The sequence below is a fragment of the Mus caroli genome, unplaced genomic scaffold (genome assembly GCF_978045245.1).
Source record: "Mus caroli unplaced genomic scaffold, Mus_caroli_1 scaffold_6, whole genome shotgun sequence".
NCBI lineage: Eukaryota > Metazoa > Chordata > Mammalia > Rodentia > Muridae > Mus > Mus caroli.
The window spans coordinates 31,233,350-31,260,016 of NW_028227261.1; the positions used below are offsets into that span (position 1 = coordinate 31,233,350).

The 26,667-nt window shown below is 45.4% G+C and overlaps 1 protein-coding gene across 4 annotated transcripts in view; it reads left to right on the top strand.

The window, feature by feature from the left end:
- Positions 1–1,228: 1,228 nt before the first annotated feature.
- Positions 1,229–26,667, top strand: part of LOC110292125 (protein argonaute-1) — a 33,352-nt gene continuing 7,913 nt past the window's right edge. The window contains exons 1-13 of one of the 4 annotated variants that reach the window (XM_029475688.2): positions 1,229–1,472; positions 6,093–6,276; positions 8,142–8,262; positions 8,860–9,041; positions 9,444–9,580; positions 9,810–9,944; positions 10,077–10,164; positions 10,675–10,822; positions 15,423–15,542; positions 15,897–16,028; positions 16,154–16,287; positions 20,680–20,864; positions 26,385–26,544. In XM_029475688.2, the coding sequence (XP_029331548.1) occupies positions 1,448–1,472; positions 6,093–6,276; positions 8,142–8,262; positions 8,860–9,041; positions 9,444–9,580; positions 9,810–9,944; positions 10,077–10,164; positions 10,675–10,822; positions 15,423–15,542; positions 15,897–16,028; positions 16,154–16,287; positions 20,680–20,864; positions 26,385–26,544 (1,751 nt within the window). In that variant the 5' untranslated portion in view covers positions 1,229–1,447. Of the gene's footprint in view, positions 1,473–6,092; positions 6,277–8,141; positions 8,263–8,859; positions 9,042–9,361; positions 9,581–9,809; positions 9,945–10,076; positions 10,165–10,674; positions 10,823–15,422; positions 15,543–15,896; positions 16,029–16,153; positions 16,288–20,679; positions 20,865–26,384; positions 26,545–26,667 lie in introns of those variants that run through there. The other 3 variants (XM_021159240.3, XM_085838951.1, XM_029475689.2) reach the window with 3 other exon arrangements.

The window sequence follows — 26,667 nt, forward strand, 5'->3', positions numbered from 1 at the left end:
GAGACTAACAAGGAAGTAGCTGTGATGCTCCTGGCAAGGTACGAAAAGGGTACCCACACTAGAAACTATGAGAATGACAGGGGATGCTTTTGAGAGCACTTCATAAGGTAAGCATGTCAAGACACAGTTGAATATAGCAAATAGACAAGGGAGACAGGAACCGATATTTTTGGCATGGAGATGCAGTTCACTGAGACAGGACAAATACATGTATTTTGTAGGGGAAAAAGAAAGGGTTAGGTTTGGACTTAAGTTTGAATTGTTAGATCCAGCTGGAGCTGTCCAGCAGACAGTAGGAAATATGAAGCTGCAACATTGTAACGTATAGATATTTGGGCACTAAAAGTGGATGAAGCTGTGAAGAGGCAAGGGGAGACTAGAATATAAAATTCAGGTCAGAACTACAGTGAACAAAACAAGGGGAGCCACTGAAGAAAGCTCTTCAGGACAGACATTAGGAGACTTAAGAAAATGTGAAAGCCAAGGAAAGTCTTTTTTTTTTTTTTTTTTTTTTTTTTTTAAAGAGCTATATAGTGTCAGATGCTGCAGGGAAATAATAGGAAATTAGCCTTTGGGGTTTGACACAAAACGTCATTAAGAGATTTGGTAGGAGCAAAAGAAAATCAGCAGGGTTCTGCACACGAAAAAGTGGGGAGGCAGGTGCTTCCTGCAGATAGAGAGCTCTGTCACCACACTTGTGTCAAAACTGTTACACCGGCCAGAATAGGCAAGGTTTCTAACACATTTGTGGTCTCAGCGCCAGGCACGCAGCCTGGAAGGGTGGGTGGCATTAATGAGATCAGCGACTAGGGACACAGAAAGACTGACTTAGCAGAGGCAGTCAAGACTTAAGGATGAGGGTGATTGGGAGAGGTGGGAGGCAGGGCCTTTGAGTGATTGGGTGTTGGAGGGGGAGAGGGTCTGGGAATAGGTGGGAGCCAGGCTCTGTGTTGATAGCTGGGCTGTGGGTAGGTTTCCAGAGATCTGTTATAGGGAAAAGACAGGGCCCCAGGCTGCAGCCGGGGAAGGGGTGTCGCCCAGCCCCTCCCCTCTTACGCCACTGCGCGGTTCCGCCACTGGAGCCCTCCCGCCAGGCTGCACGGCTACGAGTGGCCGCCAGAGGCCGCTGCACGGTCCCCGCGCCCCCGCCCCTCTCCATTGGCCTTTGTTGCCGTCGAGCGCCCCGCTTGACTCGTTCCCGTCCGCCCCCTGGGCCCATCGGTCGCGCCTGCGCACTGGCAGCTACTCAGGCGCTAGCAGGGGGAGCTGCTGCAGGCTCCGCGGCGGCGGCAACGGAGGCTGCGGGGGCGACAGCGCGAGCGGCCGGGCTTCGGGGGGGAGCCGAGCCCGGCCCGGGAGCCCGAGCAGTGCAAGTGCGAGGTACCTAGGCCCCTCACGCTGGACTCCTCAGTCTCCCGGCCGCCTGTCCTCCGCACGGGTATATGGGATGGAAGCGGGACCCTCGGGAGCAGGTAAGGGCCCTTGGGGACTGGGAGCAGTGTGTATTCCAAAGCCCTATGGGCTCTCGCGGCATAGAGCATGGTTGCAGAGTGAGGAGAGGGGCTCTCAGGGGATGGGGGGCCCATTTTGAAGGGGGTTGTATGCAGTTCCGGCTGAGAACCATGTGAAGATCTGAGACCCGGGCTGTTTGTCCTAGGAAGCAGTATACTGTCCCGAGGGTGGGAAGTAACCTGGGAGAAGGGCCTGAATGCACGGTGTCCTTCGGTGAGGTCTGGGGAGGCCTATGGGGAGGCCCGGCAGGTGGCAGGGGGGCGGGCTCCAGGTGTCCTGGAGAGGAGGGGGGCGACACAGATGGGCCTGGAACTACCGCCTGTCGGGGGGCGGGGGCTCGGCCGTGCTGGGCAGGGCTAAGCTAATGTCTCTGGGGAGTAGGCGCCGGGGCTGGCCTCTGAGCTCCGCCCAGCTGGGCCTGAAGCGGGGGTGAGGGTCAGGGGGCGGTGGGTGGGGATTTAGACCAGGGATTTCCCCCCTTAGATTGGGGACTTGAGTGGTGGCGCGGGAGCATGCGCGGAGGTACCAGCCTGAAGGGCTGCCCTATGTGGTGGGGGCGTGGCTGTTGGAGTATCCCTCCTGTGCCCCTGGGTTTAGGAGGAGTGTGCAGTCTCTCAGATTCTGTTGGCAGAGTACAAATGGGAATTGCCTTCTGTCTTGGGTGAAGGGGGGTGGTGTCTCTGACACTTGGTCCTTAAATCCCGGAGTAGCAGATTGCCAAAGAAAGGGTCGAGGTCAACTGCCAGAGTACATTTTCTGCTGCATGAGGATGGACGGGGACCAAAGCCTTGCTTTACGAGCAACTTCTCTCAGAAGATAGGCCTTAGGAAAGTGTTGGTCACTGAGAAACTAGGCCCACATGTTTTTCAAGTTTCTAGACCACTCCTGAGAAGAGATGGGAGCTTTTAATCTGAGAATAGTGCCCTCCTTTTCCATGAATTGACTCTTTATATCACAATATAATCTCTCTATATACCTGTGCCTCCTATTTCCTAGTGGATCTTTTCCCATGTCAGGAGCACGTCATTAGACTCAAAGCTGCCAAGCTTGTCTGCCTGATAGAAACAAGTTGTTAGGCAGACACTGGTGGCGCGCACCTTTAATCCCAGCGCTGGGGAGGCAGAGGCAGGCAGATGAATGAATTCAAGTTCAGCCTTGTCTACAGAACGAGTTCCAGGACAGTGTCTCAAAAAAAAAAAAAAAAAAAAAAAAGCAAAAATAAAAACAGCAACAACAACAAAAAAACAAAAAACAAAAGAAAACCAAAGAGGGGCGAGAAGAGGGAGAGAGAGAAGAAAAAAGAAGCAAGATGTTGGGGGTGGGGCAGCATTGACCTGATAATAGCTCTAACTTACTTTTCCTGTTTAGAGGATACACACACACACACACACACACACATATATGTGTATATATATATATATATATATATATATACATACATATATATATATATGAGGAGGAACTGATCTGTAATGTGTACTGATTATATTTTCCCAAACACAGATAGCCTTGTTAGGTAGAGTGTAAATGCTTATTTTCTAGGTTGGAAACTACTACCAACAAACCCAGGGACGATAGAGTAGGACCCACGTCCAGACAGACAGACTGACGAAAGCTAATGTCCTGAATTGCTAATGGTTTTATCCTGACGAGTGTCTGATGGGTTCTGGGGTGATGAAGAAAGGGGGCTTGTTTGTTACAGGAAAGAAGGAAGCTGCTAGGTGAAGGGCTGGAGAACTGGAGTCAGCTGGATCATTGGGAAAATACTAGTGGCGTGGGCTTTGCCTCACCAAAAGACGGAATTAAAATTCAGGCTGGGAACTCTGATGGAGGGACCCCATAACTGCTTCCTTCTGGGGCTGGACTGCTGTTCTCTTGGAAGGTGCTGGAGTATTGTTCTGAGAAGACTCAAAACACTGTTGCTCATGTCCAGATGTGCCTTCAGTGAACTGGTGTGTTCAGGCATGCGGACTGGCCTGAGAGTGCCTTGAGGATAGAGGTGCTGTCCGACTTATCTGTGTGAAGGCAGCAGTTGCTTGGCGTCTGGAGGCCCTGACACTGAGAGTGTGTTTATTAACTGACTCAGATCATTCAAGTGTGAGCATATGGTTAAACTCATGTGCCTATTCTGTAATTTGTGTCTATGCATGTGGGTGGTTAATGTTTGTGGACGGATATTTTTGGGGAGCTCGGCCTCAGTCCTTTCTGGCCCACCACCTGATTGACTGAGGGTACACACCCTCTGAGCAGTCTGCTGGCTTCTTTAGAAGGTGTGTGAGCCCCTGAGTCGCTGGGGAGGAATCCTGAGCTTGGGCCTTGAGCTCGGTGACTTTTCCTTCTCAGTGCTTGTAGGGGATGGGGGAGGGGGAGTGTCATTTTCAGGGCCCCTCCCTTCTTGCTTTTGTCTGCAGGGAAGGGCCCCGCCCCTTTCCCCCTAGGCTGGAGCTTTGTCCTCTGTGCTGGGGCCCTCATCTGCATCACAAAGTGGCCGTCTGTCCCTGTCTGGGTCTGAGGGGAAGTGTCTTCCTTTCTCAGACTAAAAGCTGGGGGCAGGGCGAGGTTGGGGAGTAGAGACTCTGTACAGCTGTGCAGCTTTCCTGGGGACAGAATGGCAGAGAGGTAGTTGTTTCCTCCTGCCTTCTTCCCTAGTTTGGGGGATGAAGTGGAGATGTGTTCTCCATTTTCCCTGAATCCTGGACAGGAGAGTGCTCTCGGGCGGGCACTGGTGTGCTGTCCATTTCTGGGGTGGAGAGCGCCCTGAGGGGAGTGTCTGTCTCACCTCACACTCTATAATTTCTGCTTTGCCCTTGGTTCTTGAGGGATGTCTTTCTCCCAGAATTTCAACTGATTTTTCAGTTTAGGAGGCAAAAGGTGAATGGAATCCTAGAACTTGGGAAAGGGAAAGATCTATCCGGAAGGGGGCAAGTGCTTCTCCCATGCAGAGTTTATGATTGTTCGGGGCCGTTGCAAGCGTGGTTGTGGTTGTGTACTCTTGTGGTGTGCCTATGGGTAGACTTGTTCATTTATTTCATATGGGTATACTAAGTACCTGTCTCTATGCCCGGCAGTAGCTTGAGCTGTGACTAGGTCAAGTATGGTCCCTCTTTTTGAAACACTGAGTTGAGGATGGTGAGTGTATGTGGAACAGTAAACTTTAAAGAGGGGTGTTTGTTAGTGGGCTTGTATGCAGTGTCCGCTCAGCTCTTTCTGGGATAGGTGTGACTAGTTTAGTTCCCTTGCCGCTGAGTTCTTTGGGTTGGACTTGCATTCTCTGCAGAAAGGGGCTGGGGCTGATTTGACAGGTGGTTAGAGGGAGTGAAGTCCCTCAGCTTTGGAAAGTGTGCACCTCCCACAAATGGTGCTCTTTCTGACCCCCCTGCCTAAGATATGCTCCGTATCCTCCACCCCTGCCCCATCCCCCAGTCCTTTCTATGAAAGCAGAGCTCTGGGTAAAGGGAGGTTCTGAGTTTATCCCTCTTCCACCTGGGCTGGTCCTCTGCAGGCAAGAACAATAGTAGCTGAGGACAAAGGCCCCACTTAGTCAACACACACACACACACACACACACACACACACACACAGAGAGAGAGAGAGAGAGAGAGAGAGAGAGAGAGAGAGAGAGAGAGAGAGAGAGAAGCCGGCCTATCCTAGCCTTTCCCAAGGGCCCCTTCTGTTCTGAATCGATCCTTTCTGCTGTCTGGACCCTCTGTGTGGAAAGATTTGTGGAGAATGGAAAGTGCTGTTTACTCCCCTTCTGACCTGCTGTCTCCCCTCATACTGCTCTTCCTCCTTCCAGAGCCTCCAGCTTTCTTCCTCATGTGAGCTTTTCTTTCCTCCCGTTTCTTCATTTTACATCTTGATAGTTTTTTTCCCTGTACCCCAATCCAACTCACCTAGCCTTATCTGCACCCTTTCCCCCACCCCCTTCATGTCTGTTTTCTCTTGTGTCCTCCAGATCCGACCTTCTCTCCCACCCTGGCAGCCTCCTCTTAGTCTGCAGATGCTGTCCTTCAACCCTTCTCTTTATGTCTCTCCAGAGCCAGCCATTCCATATCTCAATCCTCTCTCAGGCACCGGCCTTGCCCTTCCCAGCCTGGATTTCTTGGGGTCATTCTCCTGTCCACATTAGCAGAGGGTGTAATCACAAAGTTCTGTGCCATTTTGTGCTCTGGATGGTAATGAGTGAAGTAAGCCTCTCATAGCACAGAATAGAGCCTTCTCCATCTGCCAGATGCCCGGTAGAGACAGGTATCTCAGTCTAGTGTAGAAGGAAGAAAGGGTTTTGTAAAACTAGGAAACAGACTTAACTACTTTTCTTGATGCAGTGGGAACTCGTTACACATTTAACTCGATGAAGTTTCAGATACACTTTTTCCTAAATGAAGAAAGGTTTAAAACAAAAATAAAAGCGAAATAAGCCACCAGAAAAACCAGTGAGCCTGTGAGTGTCTGAGCTAGTGGAAGCCCCCTGCCGGGTTAGGAAACTGGAAAGAGACCAGTGGTCTTGGTCTGAGGGGCCACGTCTGACCACGGTAGGAGACTGCCAGACTCTGTCCTCACTGGCGTCTTTGTCTTCACAGCTGCAGGTGCCTACCTGCCTCCCCTGCAGCAGGTGTTTCAGGCACCCCGCCGGCCTGGCATTGGCACTGTGGGCAAACCAATCAAGCTTCTGGCCAATTACTTTGAGGTGGACATTCCTAAGATTGACGTTTACCATTACGAGGTGGACATCAAGCCGGATAAGTGTCCTCGCAGAGTCAACCGGTAAGCGATGCCCGCAGGTGGCACCAAGTCCAATTTATTAAACAGGGAAAAGAGGAAGCATGCCGGCTAGAGAAACTGTAAGGACGGAGTGTAGCACGGAGCGTAGTCTAATATTTGCTGACGTGGATGAGCACAGAGACTAGAGACTTACTAAAGCAGCTGGTAGAGAAAGGAGTTCTGGTGGGAATAAGAACAGGATGGATGTTCTTGCTTGCAGGGGATGTTGTGGAATGCATAGTTGGAGGGGTTAGTCGAAGAAGAAGCAGATTAAATTGGTTTATTATTACTTGAAAGTCATATTCACAATTAAAAACTAGGAATTAGCAGTGAAAAATTATTGTTCTTAGAACATTTTTTCTACAATCTTGAGTGTATTTCAGATGTTTTTCTCTGCGAGCATACATTAATATATGTACATTAATATTATAGTCATGAATATATAAAACATTCTATAGTAATATATCATCAATTACTATTATTAATTATTAATTATATTCTTAGCAAGCACATATAATATTACATTATTACATATTATTGTATATGTGTATATACATATACACATTGATTTTGTACAAGTATTACATATAATACAATATATGTGCATTAATGTTATGTATACATACGTGTCTTAGTCAGGGTTTCTATTCCTGCACAAACATCACGACCAAGAAGCAAGTTGGGAAGGAAAGGGTTTATTCAGCTTACATTTCCATATTGCTGTTCATCACCAAAGGAAGTCAGGATTAGAACTGAAGCAGGTCAGGAAGCAGGAGCTGATGCAGAGGCCATGGAGGGGTGCTGCTTACTGGCTTGCTTCTCTTGGCTTCCTCAGCCTGCTCTCTTATAGAACTCAGGACTACCAGCCCAGGGATGGCACCACCCACAATGGTCCCTCCCACCCTTGATCTCTAATTGAGAAAATGCCTTACAGCTGAATCTCATGGAGACATTTCCTTCTCTGCAATAACTCCATCTTGTGTCAAGTTGACACACAAAACCAGCCAATATAATATGTAATGTATGAACACATATAATATCCTATATACTTTGTCCATTTTTTATTGTCCATTTTTTTCTGTTTATCCACATATATTGGAAAATAGTGTATATTAGTATATTTAGATCTGCCTTATCCTTTTGCATAGTGCCCTAGGTAGTCCTTGGGGTGGCCACATAACTTTCTTGATCTATTGTGGAATATTTAGGTTGAGTCTAAACTTTGCAACAAGATTGAAACTGTTAAGTATTATATAAAGATACATATTTTCACCCATGCATGAATGTATCTGTAAGATAGAAGTCCTAGAGGAGTGGAGCCACTGGCACAAGGCAGTTTAAATTGAGACATTGTCGATTCCTAGAGGCAGTGTCAGAAGAACATAGGTGTGGGAATGAGAGGAAGGTGATAATGGAGAGAAAACTGTGGTAAGAGTTTAGAGAGCCAGAGAGAGGAATTATTCTATACTTTATTTTATTATGTCTAGGCTAGCTCAGAGCGTTTCCTCTTTTTCGTTTTGTTTTTGCTCGGCAGACTGGGAATTAGAGGTTGTGGAAGGTTCAGGATAGACCTGAGAACAGGTCCTTCCCCCTCAGGAGGTCTCTGGGGGTCTCGGTGAACTGAGGGCCAACAGTGTCACCCGAGGTTGTCAGAAGTGTGGGTCTTAAGCTACACTGTAGACTACAAATCAGAAGATGACTTTAATCAAACCTGCCGATTGATAGGAATGTTGAGGCTTGAGGCATACTGCCGAGGAGTAGACATTAAAAAGCAGCGTAATTCATGCGACATTGCCTCGATTTTGAACCGTTTCCAAAAGCCTGAAGTGATACTCTCAGCTTCCACATGCCACGCCTGTCTTTTGCAGGGAGGTGGTGGAATACATGGTCCAGCATTTCAAACCTCAGATCTTTGGGGATCGCAAGCCTGTGTATGATGGAAAGAAGAATATTTACACGGTCACAGCACTGCCCATTGGCAATGAGAGGGTAAGGCCAGGGCTGACGCTAGGTCTGTGAGCCCAGGGAGCCCACCTGGAGTCTGTGAGTCCAGCGAGCCTTCTTTTCTTTTGTGTGGAAAAGTATATTTTGGGGCATGATGAGTCAGGGTAGATGCTTCGTGTACTGTGTGCCTATCCCTAAACAGTGAGATTAAATTAGACTTAAAAATAAAATAAAATAAAAGGACCCAAAGAATTTCCTTCAAGATTAAGGAGGCCAGAAGCACTGGGGCATCATCTGTGGAGATTGGGTGTGGGTTTTTATTCTGTTTTTTTTTTTTTAATTTAAGATTTATTTATTATTATTCATAAGTACACTGTAGCTGTCTTAAGGCGCATCAGAAGAGGGTGTCAGATCTCATTATTGGTGGTTGTAAGCTACCATGTGGTTGCTGGGATTTGAACTCAGGACCTTCGGAAGAGCAGTCAGTGCTCTTACCTGCTGAGCCACCTCACCAGCCCTATTCTGGGGTTTTTAGTGTGAGCCCTTGGTGGCTTAGATTTGGCAGCTTGTGGAGTGGGAGACAGTGACTAGACTAGTCTGTGGCAGCGTGATAGTAATCCTTTCCTTTCTTCTATCTTGAAGGTTGACTTTGAGGTGACAATCCCCGGGGAAGGGAAGGATAGAATTTTTAAGGTCTCCATCAAGTGGCTAGCCATTGTGAGCTGGCGCATGCTGCATGAAGCCTTGGTCAGTGGCCAGATCCCTGTGCCCCTGGAGTCTGTGCAAGCCCTGGATGTGGCCATGAGGCACCTGGCATCTATGAGGTACTGAGTATAGTTATTATCTAAGCGACAGTGTTGGTAAAACTGCTGTTGGGGGAGGAGGGAGTGAGCATGTATTAAGGTCCCTCAGTGTGTCATTGGGAAAAAGGAACTGAAGGTCTACCATGCATGTGTCAGGCAAGTATATATACATACACATACTTAGATGGTTAGACCCCTGGCCCCATCCTTAGATACCATTTTTGGCCTCACTCCATCTATCTCTCCAGGGCAGAGAGAAAGGTAGAAACTTTTACAAGGTCAGTCTTACTAGTGGCCCAAGAACAGAGCTGGCATTAAAGCCCTGGTGTCCTGCCTTCCAGGCCAGGGCTCCTCCGTGCCCAGGATGCCTCACAGGGTGGGGGCCTGTGCCCGAGGGACCAGTTCTCTGCCTGTCCCTGCCAGGTACACCCCTGTGGGCCGCTCCTTCTTCTCACCGCCTGAGGGCTACTACCACCCGCTGGGGGGTGGGCGCGAGGTCTGGTTCGGCTTTCACCAGTCTGTGCGCCCTGCCATGTGGAAGATGATGCTCAACATTGATGGTGAGTGGGGAGAGCTATGGAGCCAGGGGCACCCTAAATCCAGCCACCACACTCCCAGCCTCATCCCTCCCGACTCTGCAACCACACCCCTCTTCTAATTCCTGTAGCCCCCGGCACGCCCCGTCCCTATCCTGGTGCCCTACAAAGAAGAGAATAGAAATTGTAATGCCTTCATTTATTTTTTTTCTGAAAGAATCTGAGCCATGCTATCCCTCCCCTGTCCCCACAGTCTCAGCCACTGCCTTCTACAAAGCACAGCCAGTGATTGAGTTCATGTGTGAGGTCCTGGACATCAGGAACATAGATGAACAACCCAAGCCCCTCACGGATTCCCAGCGTGTTCGGTTTACCAAGGAGATAAAAGGTGAGGACCCACCCGAGTGGGGAGGGGAAAGTGCTGCTCTCTCCAATCCTAAGAGGAAATCCCTCTGGGAAAGGCCAGTGAGGGAACATGAGCAATCTGTTTCAACCTTAACAAGCAGTGTGTGTATCTCAGGCCTGAAGGTGGAAGTGACCCACTGTGGACAGATGAAGAGGAAATACCGCGTGTGTAATGTTACCCGCCGCCCTGCTAGCCATCAGACGTAAGTTGGCAGCATTGCTAAGCATGGTCAAGACGGCTAAGCTCTGCAGCCCACTCCCTTCTCTGTTGTCAGAGTAAGACTTTTCTAGCCTGTCCTTGAAGATGAGCATCCTCTTCCCGACCTCCCCAGGTTGTTTGATTCCCTCCATGACTTTCCCTTCTCAATCTCTTGGTTTCTTCCTCGGCAAAACATGCGTGGTCCCCCAATTAGTGTTGGGTTTGAACAAATAAAGTATTGTGGTCCCTTTTTTGATCCCAGGCTATGCTGGACTCTTATTTTTAGTAACTATTCCACTCAGGCTTTAGAAATACAGATGAGTGAGATTGCTGGCTTTGGTGGAATGTCTCCATCATCTTTGGGGTTTTCCAGTGAAGCCATGGAATGTTTGCTTTCCCATGAGCGCCAGTGTTGTAAGAGGATGAAGCGAGGCCTGAGGCGGTCTTTGGTTGTGGCTGTAGAGAGGTGGGGTTGATGCTGGATTATGATACTTCCTTCCCTTCCGCCAAACAGGTTCCCCTTGCAGCTGGAGAGTGGACAGACTGTGGAGTGCACTGTGGCACAGTATTTCAAGCAGAAATATAACCTTCAGCTCAAGTATCCTCACCTGCCCTGCCTACAAGTTGGGCAAGAACAGAAGCATACCTATTTGCCCCTCGAGGTAAGGCTGCCAGAGAGTGGCTTTGCTGACAGTCACAGTCTCTTCTCATTTTCAAGTTTGAGAAGTTGATGTTCTAGGAAGGTCTAAGGTTGCTTTGATGTGAAGTATGGACTTCCTACTTGCTAAATTCTTTTCTTATTATTCCTGGCTTTATTTTCATCTTCTAGGACTGCTAGGCAGAAAGGCAAGCTGTGTTTGTTTGTTTGGTTGGTTGGTTGGTTGATTGGTTGGTTGGTTAACTGATTGTTTGGCTGGCTGGCTGGCTGTTTGTTTGTTTGGTTGGTTGGTTGGCTGGCTGGCTGTTTGTTTGTTTGATTAATTGGTTGTTTGGCTGGCTGGCTGGTTGGTTGGTTGGTTAATTGGTTGGTTGGCTGGCTGGCTGGTTGGTTGGTTGGTTAATTGGTTGTTTGGCTGGTTGGCTGGCTGGCTGGTTGGTTGGTTGGTTGGCTGGCTGTTTGGTTGGTTGGTTAACTGATTGTTTGGCTGGCTGGCTGTTTGGTTGGTTAATTGGTTGGTTGTTTGGCTGGCTGGTTGGTTGGTTGGTTAATTGGTTGTTTGGCTGTCTGTCTGTCTGTCTGGTTGTTTGTTTGTTTGGTTGGTTAATTGGTTGGCTGGCTGGCTGGCTGGTTGATTAGTTGATTGGTTGATTGGTTGATTGAGACATGTCTCCAGCTCAGGCTGGCCTTAGCTCACATTTAGACAGGAATAACATTGAACTTAAAAAAAAAAATTTTATTTATTTTATGTATGTGAGTACACTGTCACTGTCTTCAGACGCACCAGAAGAGAGCATCTGATCCCATTACAGATGGTTGTGAGCCACCATGTGGATGCTGGGAATTGAACTCAGGACCTCTGGAAGAACAATCAGTGCTTTTAACTGCTGAGCCAACTCTCCAGCCCCCAACCTTGAACTTCTGATCCTCCTTTCTCCTTCCAGGGTTTGAGATTCTAGGCATACACTACCACACTCACTTATGGGGTACTGGGGACTGAACCCATGCTAGGCAAGGCCTGTGCCAACGGAGCCACACCCCAGCCTTATTATATTTATTATTTTGCAATTGGTCAGGACAGAGATTTCGGATAATCACACACATGTTATCTCTTAATTTCTCTTTCCTGCTGTTTGCAGTTAGGGGTAATGAGTGACCTGGAAATATAGTTTTATCTTATTCTGGAGAAAACCTGTGATGTAAATCCTGTTGCCCCATTGGTTAATATGCTATCTTCTGGGAAAGTTTTAACTCTCCAGATTTTCATGCCTTTATACTTCACAGACCTTTGAAATGCAGCCATCAGCAAGACGATAATAATACTCTCAGGACAGAGAGAGTATTATAAGGAGAGAGAGAGAGAGAGAGAGAGAGTCTTTTCTTTCTCATGGAACTTTTACATATTACAGGTCAAGGGATAGAAGTAAGGGTGTGGGGTCACAGGTGGCCTCTTTTAGGAGACATTTGATATGAGTTCCAAATTATGGCCACCATCCTTGTAATAATAGCAGGGACTTAAAGGGACAAACTGCCGGGCAAGAGGAACAGCTTCTAAAGGGAGATGTCTGGATCTTTTTGAGGGACAGACTGAGGGCTGTAGTATGTGACGGGAGAGTGAGTTATAGGTGACAGTGGTGGACGAGGTGGAGGGCCAGATTTATTGAATCTTGTGTGGAAGATTTAAAAAAAATGGCTTTATCAAGATATAATTGACATAAAGATATGATAATGTATAACTCAGTAGTTCTTAGAGTATCAGAGTTATGCAGAATCACCAATGTTTAATTCCAGGATGTCTTATCACCTCCGGAAGAAAGCTTGTACTTCTCTCGCTGGTAACATTAAACTGTTTTCCAGCTCTGGATTTGCCTGCTTATGTAAACAAACCGTGCATTTTATAAGGGGCTTCCTTCCTTCCTTTTTTTCTTCTCCCTTTTAATTTATTTAATGTGCATAGGTATGAGGCTGTCAGATCCCATAGAACTGTAGTTACAGACAGTTAAGTGTTGCCATGTGGGTGCAGGGAATTGAACCTTGGACTTCTGGAAGAGAAGCCAGTGTTCTTAACCACTGAGCCATCTCTCCAGCCCTTCCTTTTGGCTTTTGGAGACAGGGTTACTCTGTATAACAGCTGTAGAGCTCGCTTTATAGACCAGGCTGTCCTTGAACTCACGGAAAACATGCCTCTGTCTCTGGAATGGTAGGATTAAAGAAAGACATGAACCACCAGGCCTGTCTGTGACTGACTTCTTTCACTAAACATAATTGTTCCAAGATTCATCCTCATTGCTCTCAGGGTGTTATTCTCATCTGTGCCTACATCATTTTGTGTCTTCAACATTGATGGTCATTGTGTTACACTTCTTGGCTGATAGAAAAAATACTGCCGTAAGCATGCATTCATTTCCTTGTTTCTCTGAACTCATTTCATTTTTCTTGCTTACATGTGTAAGAGTGACATTATACAAAATTGTGTAACGTCCTAAGTGCTCCCAGACTCATCTCCCATTTTACAGTCCTGTCGGCAGTGAACGAGGGTTGCATTTTCTAGTCAGGTGGGTTTTACCTTCATTATCCTAGGAATCCATGTTTAAGTAAGAGAATATGGGGTATTTGAAGCCTCTCAGCTAGGAACTAAAAACAGCCAGTGCCGCCAACCTAGGTCTTTGAGTTTCTTGTAGTTATTCAGGCCACGGAGAGACTATCACTAGACTCTATCATGGTCAAGTCAGTTCATTCCTGCATTAATCTTTTCCTTGTAGTCAGTTGTGTATAACATGAAAGTTACCACTGTAAGCATTGAGTGTTGAGTTCTGTGACATTAAGTGTCTTCACACTGCTGTGTGACCCTCACCACTCCTCATCTGGAAGTGAAACACACCCTTGAACACCCGACCTCCCACCTCCTCCTGCCTACGCGCTCTTTGCTCTACTTCCTCCCCCTAGGAACTGACTGCTTCTCTAGGTTCTCCACGTACGTAGCCTTTTTGACTGGCTTATTTTACTTAGTATCATGTCCTCAAGGTTACCCATGTTGTGGTATGTTAGGATTCTCTCCCTTTTTAAGGCGTAATACAGTCTGTATGTGTATACCACATTTGGCTCATATTTTCTAATGCTGATGAATAGCAATTATGAAAATAACACTGCTAGGAACAAAGCTGCACAAACCCCGTTCTCTCCTTTTGAGTACATAGCCAGAGTTGCCGGCTCATATGGTAATTGTATATGTGATGGAGCGAGGAATCACAGTACCGAGGAGTCACAGTGCCGTTTTCCACAGCAGCTTCCCGGGCTTGTATTCCCACCAGCAATGCGCAGACTTCCGGTTTCTCCGCATTCCTCTTAGTTTTCTGGCAGTGCTGTTCAGCAGCTAAGCTACGGGGTCCCATAAGCTTCACTACAGTTCTGGGTGTGCAGTGAATCCTTTGAAATGTGGGATTTAAAAGCAGGTGGCCTTGGCCTGGCTGTCCTTCCCACGGTTTACTGTGACTCCATGGAGCTAGAAACTAAAGGCAGTGCATGCAGACTGACTGGCAGACTGACTGACAAACTGACTGACTGACCCTGCAGAAGCAGCTACATCCTCAGGCAGGATTTTTATTTGTTTTTAATCGGAGCTGAGGTGAAAGAAGTTGAATCTCATGGCAGTTAACTGCCTAGCCCAGCGGATCTCTGTGAGTTCAAGATCAGCCTGGTCTACAGACTGAGTTCCAGGACAGCCAGGGCTGCATAGAGAAACCCTGTCTCAAACAGAAAAACAAAAGAGACTAGCCCAAAGTAACATCATTTAGAATTACAAAGCTGTACTTCAAACATAAGCCTTCTGAAAGCAATTGGTTTTCCCCTCTGTTTTAAGCTTTCCAGTCCCTGTGTCCTGATTAGAAGCCAAGGTCTTAGTTGTCACTAGGCATTATTTTGATCTTCATCTTGAGCGCAGAACAGGAGCCAAGTAGCAGGATGTTCATCATACTAACAGAGAACACTGCCAACCAATAGAAACAGTGATGTCTGTGGCTAGAGGTACTGCTCAGTTGGTAGATTGCTTGCCTAGGATGCACGAGGCCCTGAGTTCAGTCTCTGAACATACCGCCGTGTATGCCTGTCCTCCCCAACACACAAAAGACAGAAGGAAATGGTGATTCATGTACTTTGATACCTTGGGGCTCAAGAATTTTTAGCCATCTCTGTTCCTCTCAGTTGGTTGCAGATGGAGCAGCTAACTTCCTTCTTCCACTAGAGAGCTGCCATAGGGATCTGATTTGCTTATAGTATACTGGGATTTTAATATTCAGAAGATCCGTGTACTTAGTCCTTGTTAAATAATAATGTGTGCTGTAATTTACTGAGCGCAGTGTTTCAGAACTGTGCTCTTCGGTTCTTTAAGTGCTGCATTTAATCTCTAGACACCCGATAGGATGGTAATTATTCTCATTTAACATATGAGACCTGATCATAGATCCATCCTGGATTCCAAACTTCTGGTCACAGTGTATTTTTACCGAGAGGGTTCTGTAATTCTTTTCCCATAGTCGATAGCTAAGATACTGTCGAGGCATGGGCTGTATTCAGGCCATAACTATTTGTCTGTCTCGTTTCCTCAGGTCTGTAACATTGTGGCTGGGCAGCGGTGCATTAAGAAGCTGACTGACAACCAGACTTCAACCATGATAAAGGCTACAGCTAGGTCGGCCCCAGACAGACAGGAGGAGATCAGCCGCCTGGTCAGTAGGACTGCTGAACAATGCGTGTTGCTGTTCACTGAGCCTTTGGGGCCCTTAGTAGCATAGATGCTTTAGTGGTCGGTCTAGTAAGGCCTTCCTTCAGAAAAACCCAAGTCTAGTTTTACTGTCTGGGACTTTGCAGGGCTGTCTTGCTTCTTGGGCTTTTAGCTTCTTCTTTCTCTTTTTCTCTCCTTTATAACAACTCCATTTCCACCTCCCCTCCCTTCATCTTCTAGTTCTCCCACACCCTTTTAAGGGCTACTTTTCTCTTCCGGGCTCTCTCCTTGGGACCCAGAATAGGAGCAGTATTGCCAAGCTGCTGGTCTCATGAGATCTCCTTCTTTTACCCTACAGATGAAGAATGCCAGCTACAACCTGGATCCCTACATCCAGGAATTTGGAATCAAAGTGAAGGATGACATGACGGAGGTGACGGGACGTGTGCTGCCGGCGCCCATCTTGCAGTATGGCGGCCGGGTGAGCAGGGTCAGGGCCAGACAAAGTCTCTGGGGTATATGGGGGTAGTTGGGCTGCACAGCTCAGGGGCGTTGGTTCCCTCCTCACATGGCTCTACTGAGGCTCACCTGGGCGCCCCCTCTGCCTATCCCTAGAACCGGGCCATTGCTACACCCAACCAAGGTGTCTGGGACATGCGCGGGAAACAGTTCTACAATGGGATTGAGATCAAAGTCTGGGCCATCGCCTGCTTCGCACCCCAGAAACAGTGTCGAGAAGAGGTGCTCAAGTAAGGATGGTAGAGGGTAGGGGTTGGGGTTGGGGTTGGGTGAGTGGGAAGGATCCCAGAGCAACCTCTAGGTGCCAGAACTGACCGGTGATCTGCCTTTCCTCTTCTAACTCTTTCACGTTGTTGTTTCTGACTTACGTGTCTGCCTGTTCTTTTCTGTCTGTATGTGGTCAGATGAGTTCAGGAGCCATAGGTATTTCAGAGATGAATTTTTAGGGTATGACTCTCCTAAGGTAGGCCTGAGTCATTTTATTGTTCTAATTGTCATAACTGGTAATAAATAGCAGTGGTAATAACTAGTATTTATGCTAACAGTACATGTAAGTGACTAATGTACTTTCTTTCATTTTTATAGTGAGTAGATGGTGTTTTAGTTGCTTTTCTATAGCTGTGATGAAACACCACAACCAAGGCAACTAATAAAACAAAAGGTTTATTGGGCTTTAGAGTTCCAGATGGTGAGTCAATGACCATCATGACCACAGTGGGGCAGCAGGTAGGCAGGCATGAAGCAGTAGCTGCGAGCTCACATCTGGTCCACAAGCATGACACTGAGAATGTAGTGGTCTTCAGAAACCTCAGAGCCCACCTCCAGAGACACCCCTCGTCCATCAAGGCTACCCTTCTATTCCTTCCCAGATAGCTTTACTAACCGTGGGGGCCATTCTCACTCAAACCACCATATATGGTAATAGTTTAGGGACTGAGGCTGAAAGAGGTTAAATAACTTGTCCAAAGTGTACAGATCAAGAAAGGTTCAGAGTTAAGATCAAATCAGATCTGAGAGAGAGAGAGAGAGAGAGAGAAAGAGAGAGTGAGAGAGTGAGAGAGTGTTTCTGTAAAGCACCATCAGCAGGTCCTTTGAGCCGTGGTCAACAGCATGGTTAAGTCAGATCCAAGTGATCTGATTGATGCTGTAGGTGCACATGAACTTGGGCCACTCATCATCACCGAGAGCCTGGGTGTAGGTGGCAGCAAGGAAGCAAAGGTATTGCCAAGTAGCTTAATGAAACAGATTAAAGAAGTAACAGCCTGAGTGGGCAAATAAATAAGTAGAAAAGTCACTTGACACTTTTCCTGTAGTCTTTATGCTTTTAAAGTTTTATTGATTTATCTTAAAACACCAAAAAGTGCATACACATAAAAGATAATGGTTCGGTTTCTGCTGTCTTTTTAAGTGGGGGTTCTGTGGCTGTGATCATTATTGTATTCTTTATTGTATTCTGTAATGAGGAAGTTAGGGGTTTGGTGTTGGCAAAGGTAATGGAGATTTGTGCCTTTGATGTCTTTATAAGAATCACTTCTAGCAGCAACCCGCTGAATCCAGGCCCTCAAGGCCCGAGCCCTCCCTTCTCTTACACAGGCATGCAGCTAGCCACCACCATCATAGCTGTAATTCCTTGTTTCCTTGTCTGTCCTTTGGTCTCCTTTCCTGGATTCTTTAGATTCAGTCTAGGCTGTTGTTGTGTCTGGTCTGGACTTGTGTGTATGGTCCCTAAGAGTCATGAAGGCTGCTGTTGTTGTATCTGATCTGGCCTTGTGTGGACGGTCCCTAAGAGTCCTGGAGGGGCTCCCAGCTCTGTCCAGCAGCAGTCACCTCATTAATGGGCTGATCTTTTCCTCCTTCTTTGTCCTGCCCTGGTCTACTTTGTCTGTTCTTGGGGGTTGGGGGGACGTTGTTGGTATTGGTACTGGCTTTGTTTTTGTTTGAATTATCTATAGCTTTGGCCTTTGGGGTTTACCAGGAACTGATAAACCTATTCTCTCAGGTTTGGAGTTCAATGCATCAGGCACCTTTTTTTTCTTAGTGGCTGATACATATAGGGGATTTTTTAAAAAGTGGTTCGTGTATGAGTGTTAACTATTTTAATGCATGGTTCTGGATCAAAGATAAGGATTCCTGAGTTTTCAGCCATGGCTGTAGAGGAGACTTTGTGGGAACTGTGCCTAGAAAGTAGAAATTAGAAATAGAACTTAGAAAGCTTGGAAAGTAAATGAAGCAAACACTCCTAACTAAGTATTGAGGAGGACACAGGACTCAAATCATAGAGAAAGCCTCCTGTCACAGAGAACACTGGGAGAGATGGAGACTGCAGTCATGGAGAAGTTTGTCAATGATGGATAAACGAATTCAATCCTATTAATTTTTTGTCTGTCTTTATCACTGTTGGTGTGTCTGTTAGTGTACCGCCTTGCACATTCTAGATATCTCAATATGTTTTCGTTCCTAGCAGCAGACACAGTATTCTATTCATACTGTGGTAGTGGAGGGAAGAGAGGAATGCCCATTTCTTGAAGTAAAGACCCATTATTAATGAAATCTGGTAAAACAAAATTTGGTTGATGTTTGGTAGCTACAGTTGAATATGAAGCAGTGTAAAGGAAGAAATATCTTCAGCAGTCCATCAGAGCCCCATCACTTATTTATAGGAAGCAATGGTTAGCTTATAGTGAGGATTAGTTCACTCATTTCTCTGTTTGTTTTTATTTAATTTTTTTGAGTGAGAGTGTTGACACAGTATTTTTGGGATGGAGTGTCAACTTGTACCTCTCAGGCTAGTCTTGAACTCGTGGTGGCCTTGGCTCAGTCTCTCAGTGTTGGGCTTATGAGTGCATGCATGCCTTGAGACCTGCAGGTTCTAGTTTTTGGATGTTATTTATTAGGTTTTTTTTTTTGTTGTTGTTGTTTAACAAATATTTTTTTAAAAATAATATAGTTAGACTGCCATGATGTCTCATACCTGTAACCTCAGCACTCAAAATGCCAAAACTGCCTCCTCTTTGAGGCCATGTGGGGTGGCATACAGCAAATTCCAGGCCAGCCAGGCCTATATAGTGTCTCTAAAACCAAAATAATAGTCTTGGGTTTCTCTTGCTGTGATAAAACACCATGACCACAAACAACTAGGGAAGGAAAGGGTTTATTTTGCTTACAGTCATCACTGAGGGAAGTCAGGGCAGGAATTCAAGACAGGAGCCTAACCTTGGGGGTGGGGGTGCTGCTTCCTGGCTTGCACTTCCTGGCTTGCTCAGCCTGCTTTCTTATGCACCAGAGGATCATACTGCCTGAGGGTAGCACCACCCCCTTGGCCTGGGACCTCTGCATCAATCACTGATTGAGAAAATGCCTTATAGTTTTCTGCAGATGACTCTTAAGGTGTCAGTTTCTCAGTTGAGGTCCCTTCTTTTAAATGGCTCTAGCTTTTTGTTAAGCTGATGAAAAGTTAGCCAGCACAACAACAACAACAACAGAAACAACAGAGATTATAGAGTCTGCATGCACAGTCAACAGCCAGAGTTTTATCATATTTACTTCATTTAAAAAAAAATAAGCTGGGCATGGTGGGGCACACTTTTAATCCCAGCATGCAGGAAGCAGAGGCAGGAGGATTTCTATGAGTTTGAGTCCAGTCCAGGACAGCTAGGACTGGTATACAGAGGTACTTTGTCTTAAATATACAAACAATTTTTTTTTTGTTTTTTTGAGACGGGGTTTCTCTGTTTAATCCTGGCTATCCTAGAACTCACTCTGTAAACCAGGCTGGCCTCGAACTCAGAAATTCGCCTGCCTCTGCCTCCCAAGTGTTGGGATTAAAGGCGTGCGCCACCACGTCCGGCTTTACCTTACCTATTTTTAAGTCTGTGAAAAATACTTCCTGAACTGTCATTGATAGATATGTGGTACATATTTTTGAAACACTCATTTCTGTTCTTTTTGCAAATCACTGCTTTTATCAATTACTAAGTTTATTTAGCGCTGAGCGTGACTCCATGACCTGTCCACTCTAGGCCCACACTCTACTGTTGATTGTTTTTGCTTCAAGTAGTAAGACTTTTACAAATTAAATTGTTTGTCACACATTTTTGTATACTTACGGTAGCTTCGTTATTTTTTTTCTGTATTACATCCCTCTTTACCACTCTGTTGTTTTTCTCAGGATAAAACCTAGTCAGAGGAATGAGGTGTGCTTAATAATTGGCTCTTTTCCTTAGTGAGCCAGCCAGTGGGGAAGGAGGAGTTGGACTTTTCCTTGAGCACCTCTGCTTTCACCACTGGTTGACCCTCATCTGTACACTTACACATCTGTCTTGTTTTTTCCCTCTGGGCATGTAATGAAGTACAGGCATCCACAGGTCTCAGCCTAGGCAGGGGGCTTGTTGTGTCTAGGCTATCTATTCATTGAGATTTCCCGCAAGCCCCAGGACTAGAACCTTCAGTTCCCTTGGTGTTCGTTCTCTTTAGTTGAACAGACCGCCTTGTTTTAACTGCACTATAAATGTACTTTTTACATCCGCTGTGGTTGGGTCCCTCATGTTAGAATCTCCCAAGATTAGGTTCATCAGATGGACTGGGGTTTCTTACCTCCTGCCATGACCATGTTTGTGTTACAGGAACTTCACAGACCAGCTTCGGAAGATTTCCAAGGATGCAGGGATGCCCATCCAGGGCCAGCCATGCTTCTGCAAATACGCACAGGGGGCAGACAGCGTGGAGCCCATGTTCCGGCATCTCAAGAACACCTACTCAGGACTGCAGCTCATTATCGTCATCCTGCCCGGGAAGACGCCAGTGTATGGTACAGTTCCCCTGGGACAGTGATAATAACAATAGGATTCATTTCACAGTAGCCCTCTCAGGACCTCTAGGATGGAGTCAGTAGGGAGATCTGGCTTTCCCCAGAGATGGCCATTAATGTCAGTGGTTTGTTTGTTTGTTGTTTATGTTCTTAAATCAGAGAAATATTCTGTGTGAACCATTGAGTTGTTCCACTTTGCTTACCTGTCCACACGCCATCACATTTCCCAGGATGCCACATGACAGCATCTTCCTGGAAGGCTGAGGTAGCTGGATACAGAGAAGGATCAGGCCAGATGGCTGTCATTTGGGACTGTGTTATTTATTAGGACATTATGAGCTCCAGCTGAGGTGATTCTGCTGAGAAGCGTGGACTTTTTTTTTTTGACATTTCCCCATTTCCTTGTTTTTATTTTATGAATGGCTCTGAAAGTCTCTTCCTCAGTTGTCCTCCCTTCTCCTCCTGCCTCCGACCATTCTGGTCCTTTGCTTCCCTGCTCGGCTTTTGTTCCCAGCCAGTCCTGGTGCCTCTGAGCATCTGCAGATGAACTGTTCTAAAGCCCATTGCAACCATTTTGCAATGTTTGTAAGCATTTTTTTTCTATTGTTTTTCTTCTTTTGAAAGCATTGTTTTCATATTCTGTATGCACACTTAGCCTTAGCCTGTCTCCCTCCATCTTGTCTACTTTTCTCCTCCACCACTCAGGCTGCGGGCCTGCTTCTGTCCCTCCTTCCTTTGACTTCCAGACACATTCTCCTCTCACTTTATGTTTCTCATTACCAGGGATGCTTGGTAGTTTAAGATTTTCTGTCCCTTTCTGTCTGTCGTCTGTCTGTCTGTCTGTCTGTCTGTCTTTCACTCATTCTGGTTGCCTTGGCCACCGCCCATTACTATGATATGGCACTATAATCTGAAACCAGTCCTAGAAGTCTCGGCAGCGCCTGTTTGTCCTCTCTCCCCTCTGCAGGTGCCTTGATTATCTCTTCTAATCTTTCTTCTCAAGGAACTTTTAAAACATTTATTTATTTATTTGTTTACTCACTTACTCAGTCTCTGTGTGTGTGTGTGTGTGTGTGCGTACACATGCAGTTGTGCGGTAGTATAACTTGAGGAATAGGTTGTTTTATTTGATGAATGAGTTCTGGGGATAGGACTGAGTCGTCAGGCTTTGTGAAAGCACCTTCTGCCATACACCCTCCAGAGCCGTCACCAGTCTCTCAGATCTTTGGTGAATAGGTTAATAAATCAGACTTTTTTTTTTAAACATTTATTTATTACTGTATGTAAGTACAGTGTAGCTGTCTTCAGACACACCAGAAGAGCATCAGATCTCATTACTGATGGTTGTGAGTCACCATGTGGGTGCTGGGATTTGAACTCGGGACCTCCAGAAAAGTAGTCGGTGCTCTTAACCACTGAGCCATCTCCCCAGGCCCGACTTTTTTTTTTTTTTAAGCAACATAACATCACTGGTCTCGTTCAGTAGGAAAGGGCTTTCAGGCCTCCTACTTTTTAACCTTTCAGCTCTTTCCTGTGTGGTTCACTTAATAAGCCTACTATAGAATTGCTTGTCCTGAAACAGAACCCAACCTCAGTCCTTCCACCAGTCAACCAATGTGGGCAAACTGCCACTCTCTCTGAGCTTCACGAGTGGATTATATAACAGGCAATCTAGCAGATTCCTTGGTAGAGAGGGAAGGTTTGACCGCTCGTCCTGTCTGTGCTCTCCTCTCTGGCTGTGTTCTGCCCGTATCGCTTCCCCTTGGCTTGGATGTCCGAACGCTCCTTTTGCCATTCTTCCCCCTAACATTCTCTCTGCATCCCAAAACCTAGTTTAAGTTACGCTTACTTTATATTTTGGTCATTTTTCCCTAGAGGAGAAATATGTCCTTTTGTTGTTGTTTGTTTGAGGCAGGGTCTCACTATGGCCTTTTATTCAAAGATCCTCCTGGCTCTGCCTCTGCTAAGATTGAAGCCATGTGCCATCATGCCTGGCTTCTTTTTTTTTAAAGATGTATTTTATTTTAAAGTATGTGTATGTGTTACGAGCATGTGAGTACAGAAGTGTGCCACGTTTCCTGGAACTGCAGTTACAGACTGTTGCAAGCTGCCCAGCAAGGGTGTTGCAGCCAAACTTAGGTACTCTGAAAGAGCAGATGCTGTTATAACCCCTCGGTCTTCTCTCTAGCTCCACTGTGACTCTTTTGAATTCCTTTAGTTTATTTAAAATTTGATCAATTGTGGCCTTGATTGATTTTTTTTGTTTGTTTGTTTGGGGCTTTTTGTTTTTTGTTTTGAAACAGTTTCTCTGTGTAGCCCTGGTTGTCTGGAACTCTGTAGGGCAAACTCTTACAGATATCTGCCTGCTTCTGCCTACTGATTGCTGGGATTAAAGGCCCGCAGTACCACTACCTGGCTGCTTGATTTTATTTTGAGCATAAAGTAGATCTAACTCTGCTCTCTGATTCACACAGCTAAAGTAGAATTTTTCACTGATGACAGTAATTTTAATAATTCCTTACAGAGGGAAGTTGGTTACAACTCATGTCCCCCTTGGATGAAAGGAAAAGATGTTTTTTTTACCTTCCCTCCTGGGGGGGGGGTGTGAGTAAAAATGACACTGTCCCTGTGGTGTTCATGTCAAGGTCCTGTTGACATTGTGGGGTTTTGGAAAACCTTGGGTATTCAGCATGTTCTTTCTCTAATATTTTTAGCTCCTTTTTCTCTCTATATTAGACTGCTCTTCCAGAGGATCTGAGTTTGATTCCCAGCACCCACATGGCAGCTTAAAACCATCTGTTACTCTAGTTCTAGGAGATCTGGCAACTCGTCCTGGCTTCTCTGGGCGCCAGGCATGCACGTGGTATACAGAAATACATGTAGGCAAAACACCCATGAATAGAATTTAAGTTAAAAAATAAATTAAAGACTTAAAAATTCTTATAAGGTTTATAGCAATAAATGTACATTTATAGTTTTTTTTTAAAGCTAATAGTATCAATCTAATAGACAAAAGGGGAGCTAAAAATATTAGAAACAGTGCTTTTAACTGCCCAGCTATCTCTCCAGCCCTATAAATAAATCTTAAGTATTCAGCCTAATTTTTTTCCCCCACAAGTATCATGGCATTGTAACAAGTGTACCTAGTATAGAACATTGCTGTCCCTGGGGTCCCTCAGTATAACCCCTCCCTCATTTGGTGACTGTGGTTCTCATCTCAAATACTGGATTAATTTTGCCTATTTTTTGACTTAATACAAATGGAATTATAATGTATGTGTTTCTTAAATGAGTCTAGTTTCTTTTATTTAACATTCTATTTGTAAGATTTTTTCCATATTATATATAGCTGTAATTACTTATGTTTCCATTGTGTGAATATAAGGTACTTTATGCTTCGTTTCATTCCACAGTTGAGATTATTTGGATTGTTCCTAGTTTCTAGCTGTTATGAATAATGTTCGTGTGTATCCTTTGAGCCCTTGTGCCTGTTTGTGTAGAGCTAGGTCTAGGAATGGGTTTTAAGTGTATCAGACTTTACTCCACCATCAGTATTCAATAGCTCTAGATGTTTCTGTCTTTTATGTTTTGTAAAGTGTTTGTTTATTCATGGCAATTTTTATTTACTTAGCTGCCTTTTACTTACTGATTTATAGGCATTCTATACTTTCTATGTTGAATATACATTTGTATCACATACATCATCTCTGCTCTTTCTTTTTTCCTCTTTTCCTTGTTTTGTTTTGTTTTTTGAGACCCCTGCCTTGGCAATTCACTTGCCTTAGCCTTCTGAGTGTGTGGTATATATTATATATATCACCATGTCCATCTTGAAGATACTATTTTAATGCTATTTTTATTTATTTATTTATTTTTGCATGTTTCTCATTTGGCAGTCTATCTGTAAAGGGAGCAAACATCCTATTGCTTTGCTGTTCCTTGGTAGATGTCCACAGCTATTGTAGAGGCTGGAATCTCAGCCCTCTCCATACTCCTGGAATCAGCCAGTGGACATGGGCACCGTTATCTACAGCAGATAGCTCATGACTGGGATTTCCCCCTTTTCTGATGTTCCAGTCCCCTGAGTTTTGGTTAGCATGTGCAAAAAGATATTTTGTCTGACTTTTCTGAATGTTGATTTCCAAAGAACAGATTTACAACTAACTTCTCTGCTAAAAGGATTTCTTTAGCCTTTTAAATATGCTCCATTGAAAACATACCAAACTCTTCCTTGATCTTACGTCATTTTTGTATTGGGCATTGCTAAAACAGTTTTCATTTCTACACACTGACTTTTTGGTTTTCAATATCACTAAATAAGTGAATATTTATTGTTCTCATTTCACCTGATCTCTCAGGTGCATTTGGCTTTGTTAATTATTTGTTTCTTCTTTCCCTTTGGTATTCATAATCCTACACTGTCTTGGCTTCTTCCTAGTTCCGTCTGCTGAGCGTCCCTCCTTTGCAGACTTGTCTTCTTTAGCTTGTTCTGCAAATATGGGTTTTTCTTCTAGGTTCAGATCCAGCCTGGCTGTGGGCTTTTCAGCTCCCCATCCTAGGAGTTGCTCAAACTGTCTCACTTTGTTAGTGACCCCATGAAGAGTGTGCCTTTAATTACTACTTGTACTTCACTATTTCACAAATTTTGCACTTAACAAAAAACAAACAAACAAAAAAGCTTCCAACTACCATGCCCGTTTGCCTAGTGATACCCTTACTGCTCTCAAACTCAAAGGAGTGTAGGGTCTGTTTCCCTTAGGAGAACTAAAGCCTTGGAAGTAATCCATAAACAAGGAGCATGGGTGCAAATACCATAATGCAACCCATTACTCTGTATGAGACTGAAAAATTATTAATAAAATCATCCATAAAAGCTCATTTCCCATATGTACAGTCTATAGCCAGGTTCCTTAGCCGTCTCTTGAACCCATTTGTTTCCATGTCGACAACTCAGCTGCCCTTCTGTGTGCAAGGGACTGAACCCAGGCACTCATGCATGATCACACGAGCTATGTTACTTTCCCCATTCCAGCCCCTCAACCGCCTGTCTCAGTTAATTTCTCAAAAGTACTTTACTATTTTCAGGTAGACTGTTGCTTGCTCTTTGTTTTGGGACTCTTAATAGTTTAACTCAAGCTGCCATTAATGTCCTGTTCTTCCTGCTTCATCTCTCAGTTGCTGGCATTATAGGGTTATAGGTGTGAACTATCCTATCTAGCTCAGGATGTTTTTGCATGTTACCCTTCTGTGTGGAATGCATGTGCTTTCTCTCTCTCTGTCTCTGTCTCTGTCTCTGTCTCTGTCTCTCTCTCTCTCTCTCTGTCTCTCTCTCTCTGAAACAACTCCTCCTTCCCAGATTTTAGTTCAATCATTATACACCCCTGACTAGGTTATTACCCCGTGTTATATACACATTCTAACAACTCTGTTTTACCACTGTTATTTTTTTATACCATGTGACATTGTAGACTTTTAGCAAAATGCCAAATGCACTATTCAGTTTCCTCTCTCTTCCCATAGCTGAAGTGAAACGTGTCGGAGATACACTCTTGGGAATGGCAACACAGTGTGTGCAGGTGAAGAATGTGGTCAAGACCTCACCTCAGACTCTGTCCAACCTCTGCCTCAAGATCAATGTCAAACTCGGTGGCATTAACAACATCCTAGTCCCACACCAGCGGTATGAATGCTTACTTGCTCTTTCATGGGGACCTCCTGGGGAGAGGTGAAAAGACAAGAACACTTTCCAGGCAGAGTGACAGAGACACAAGAGACAGAAGACTAGAATGGGCACCAGATGGTG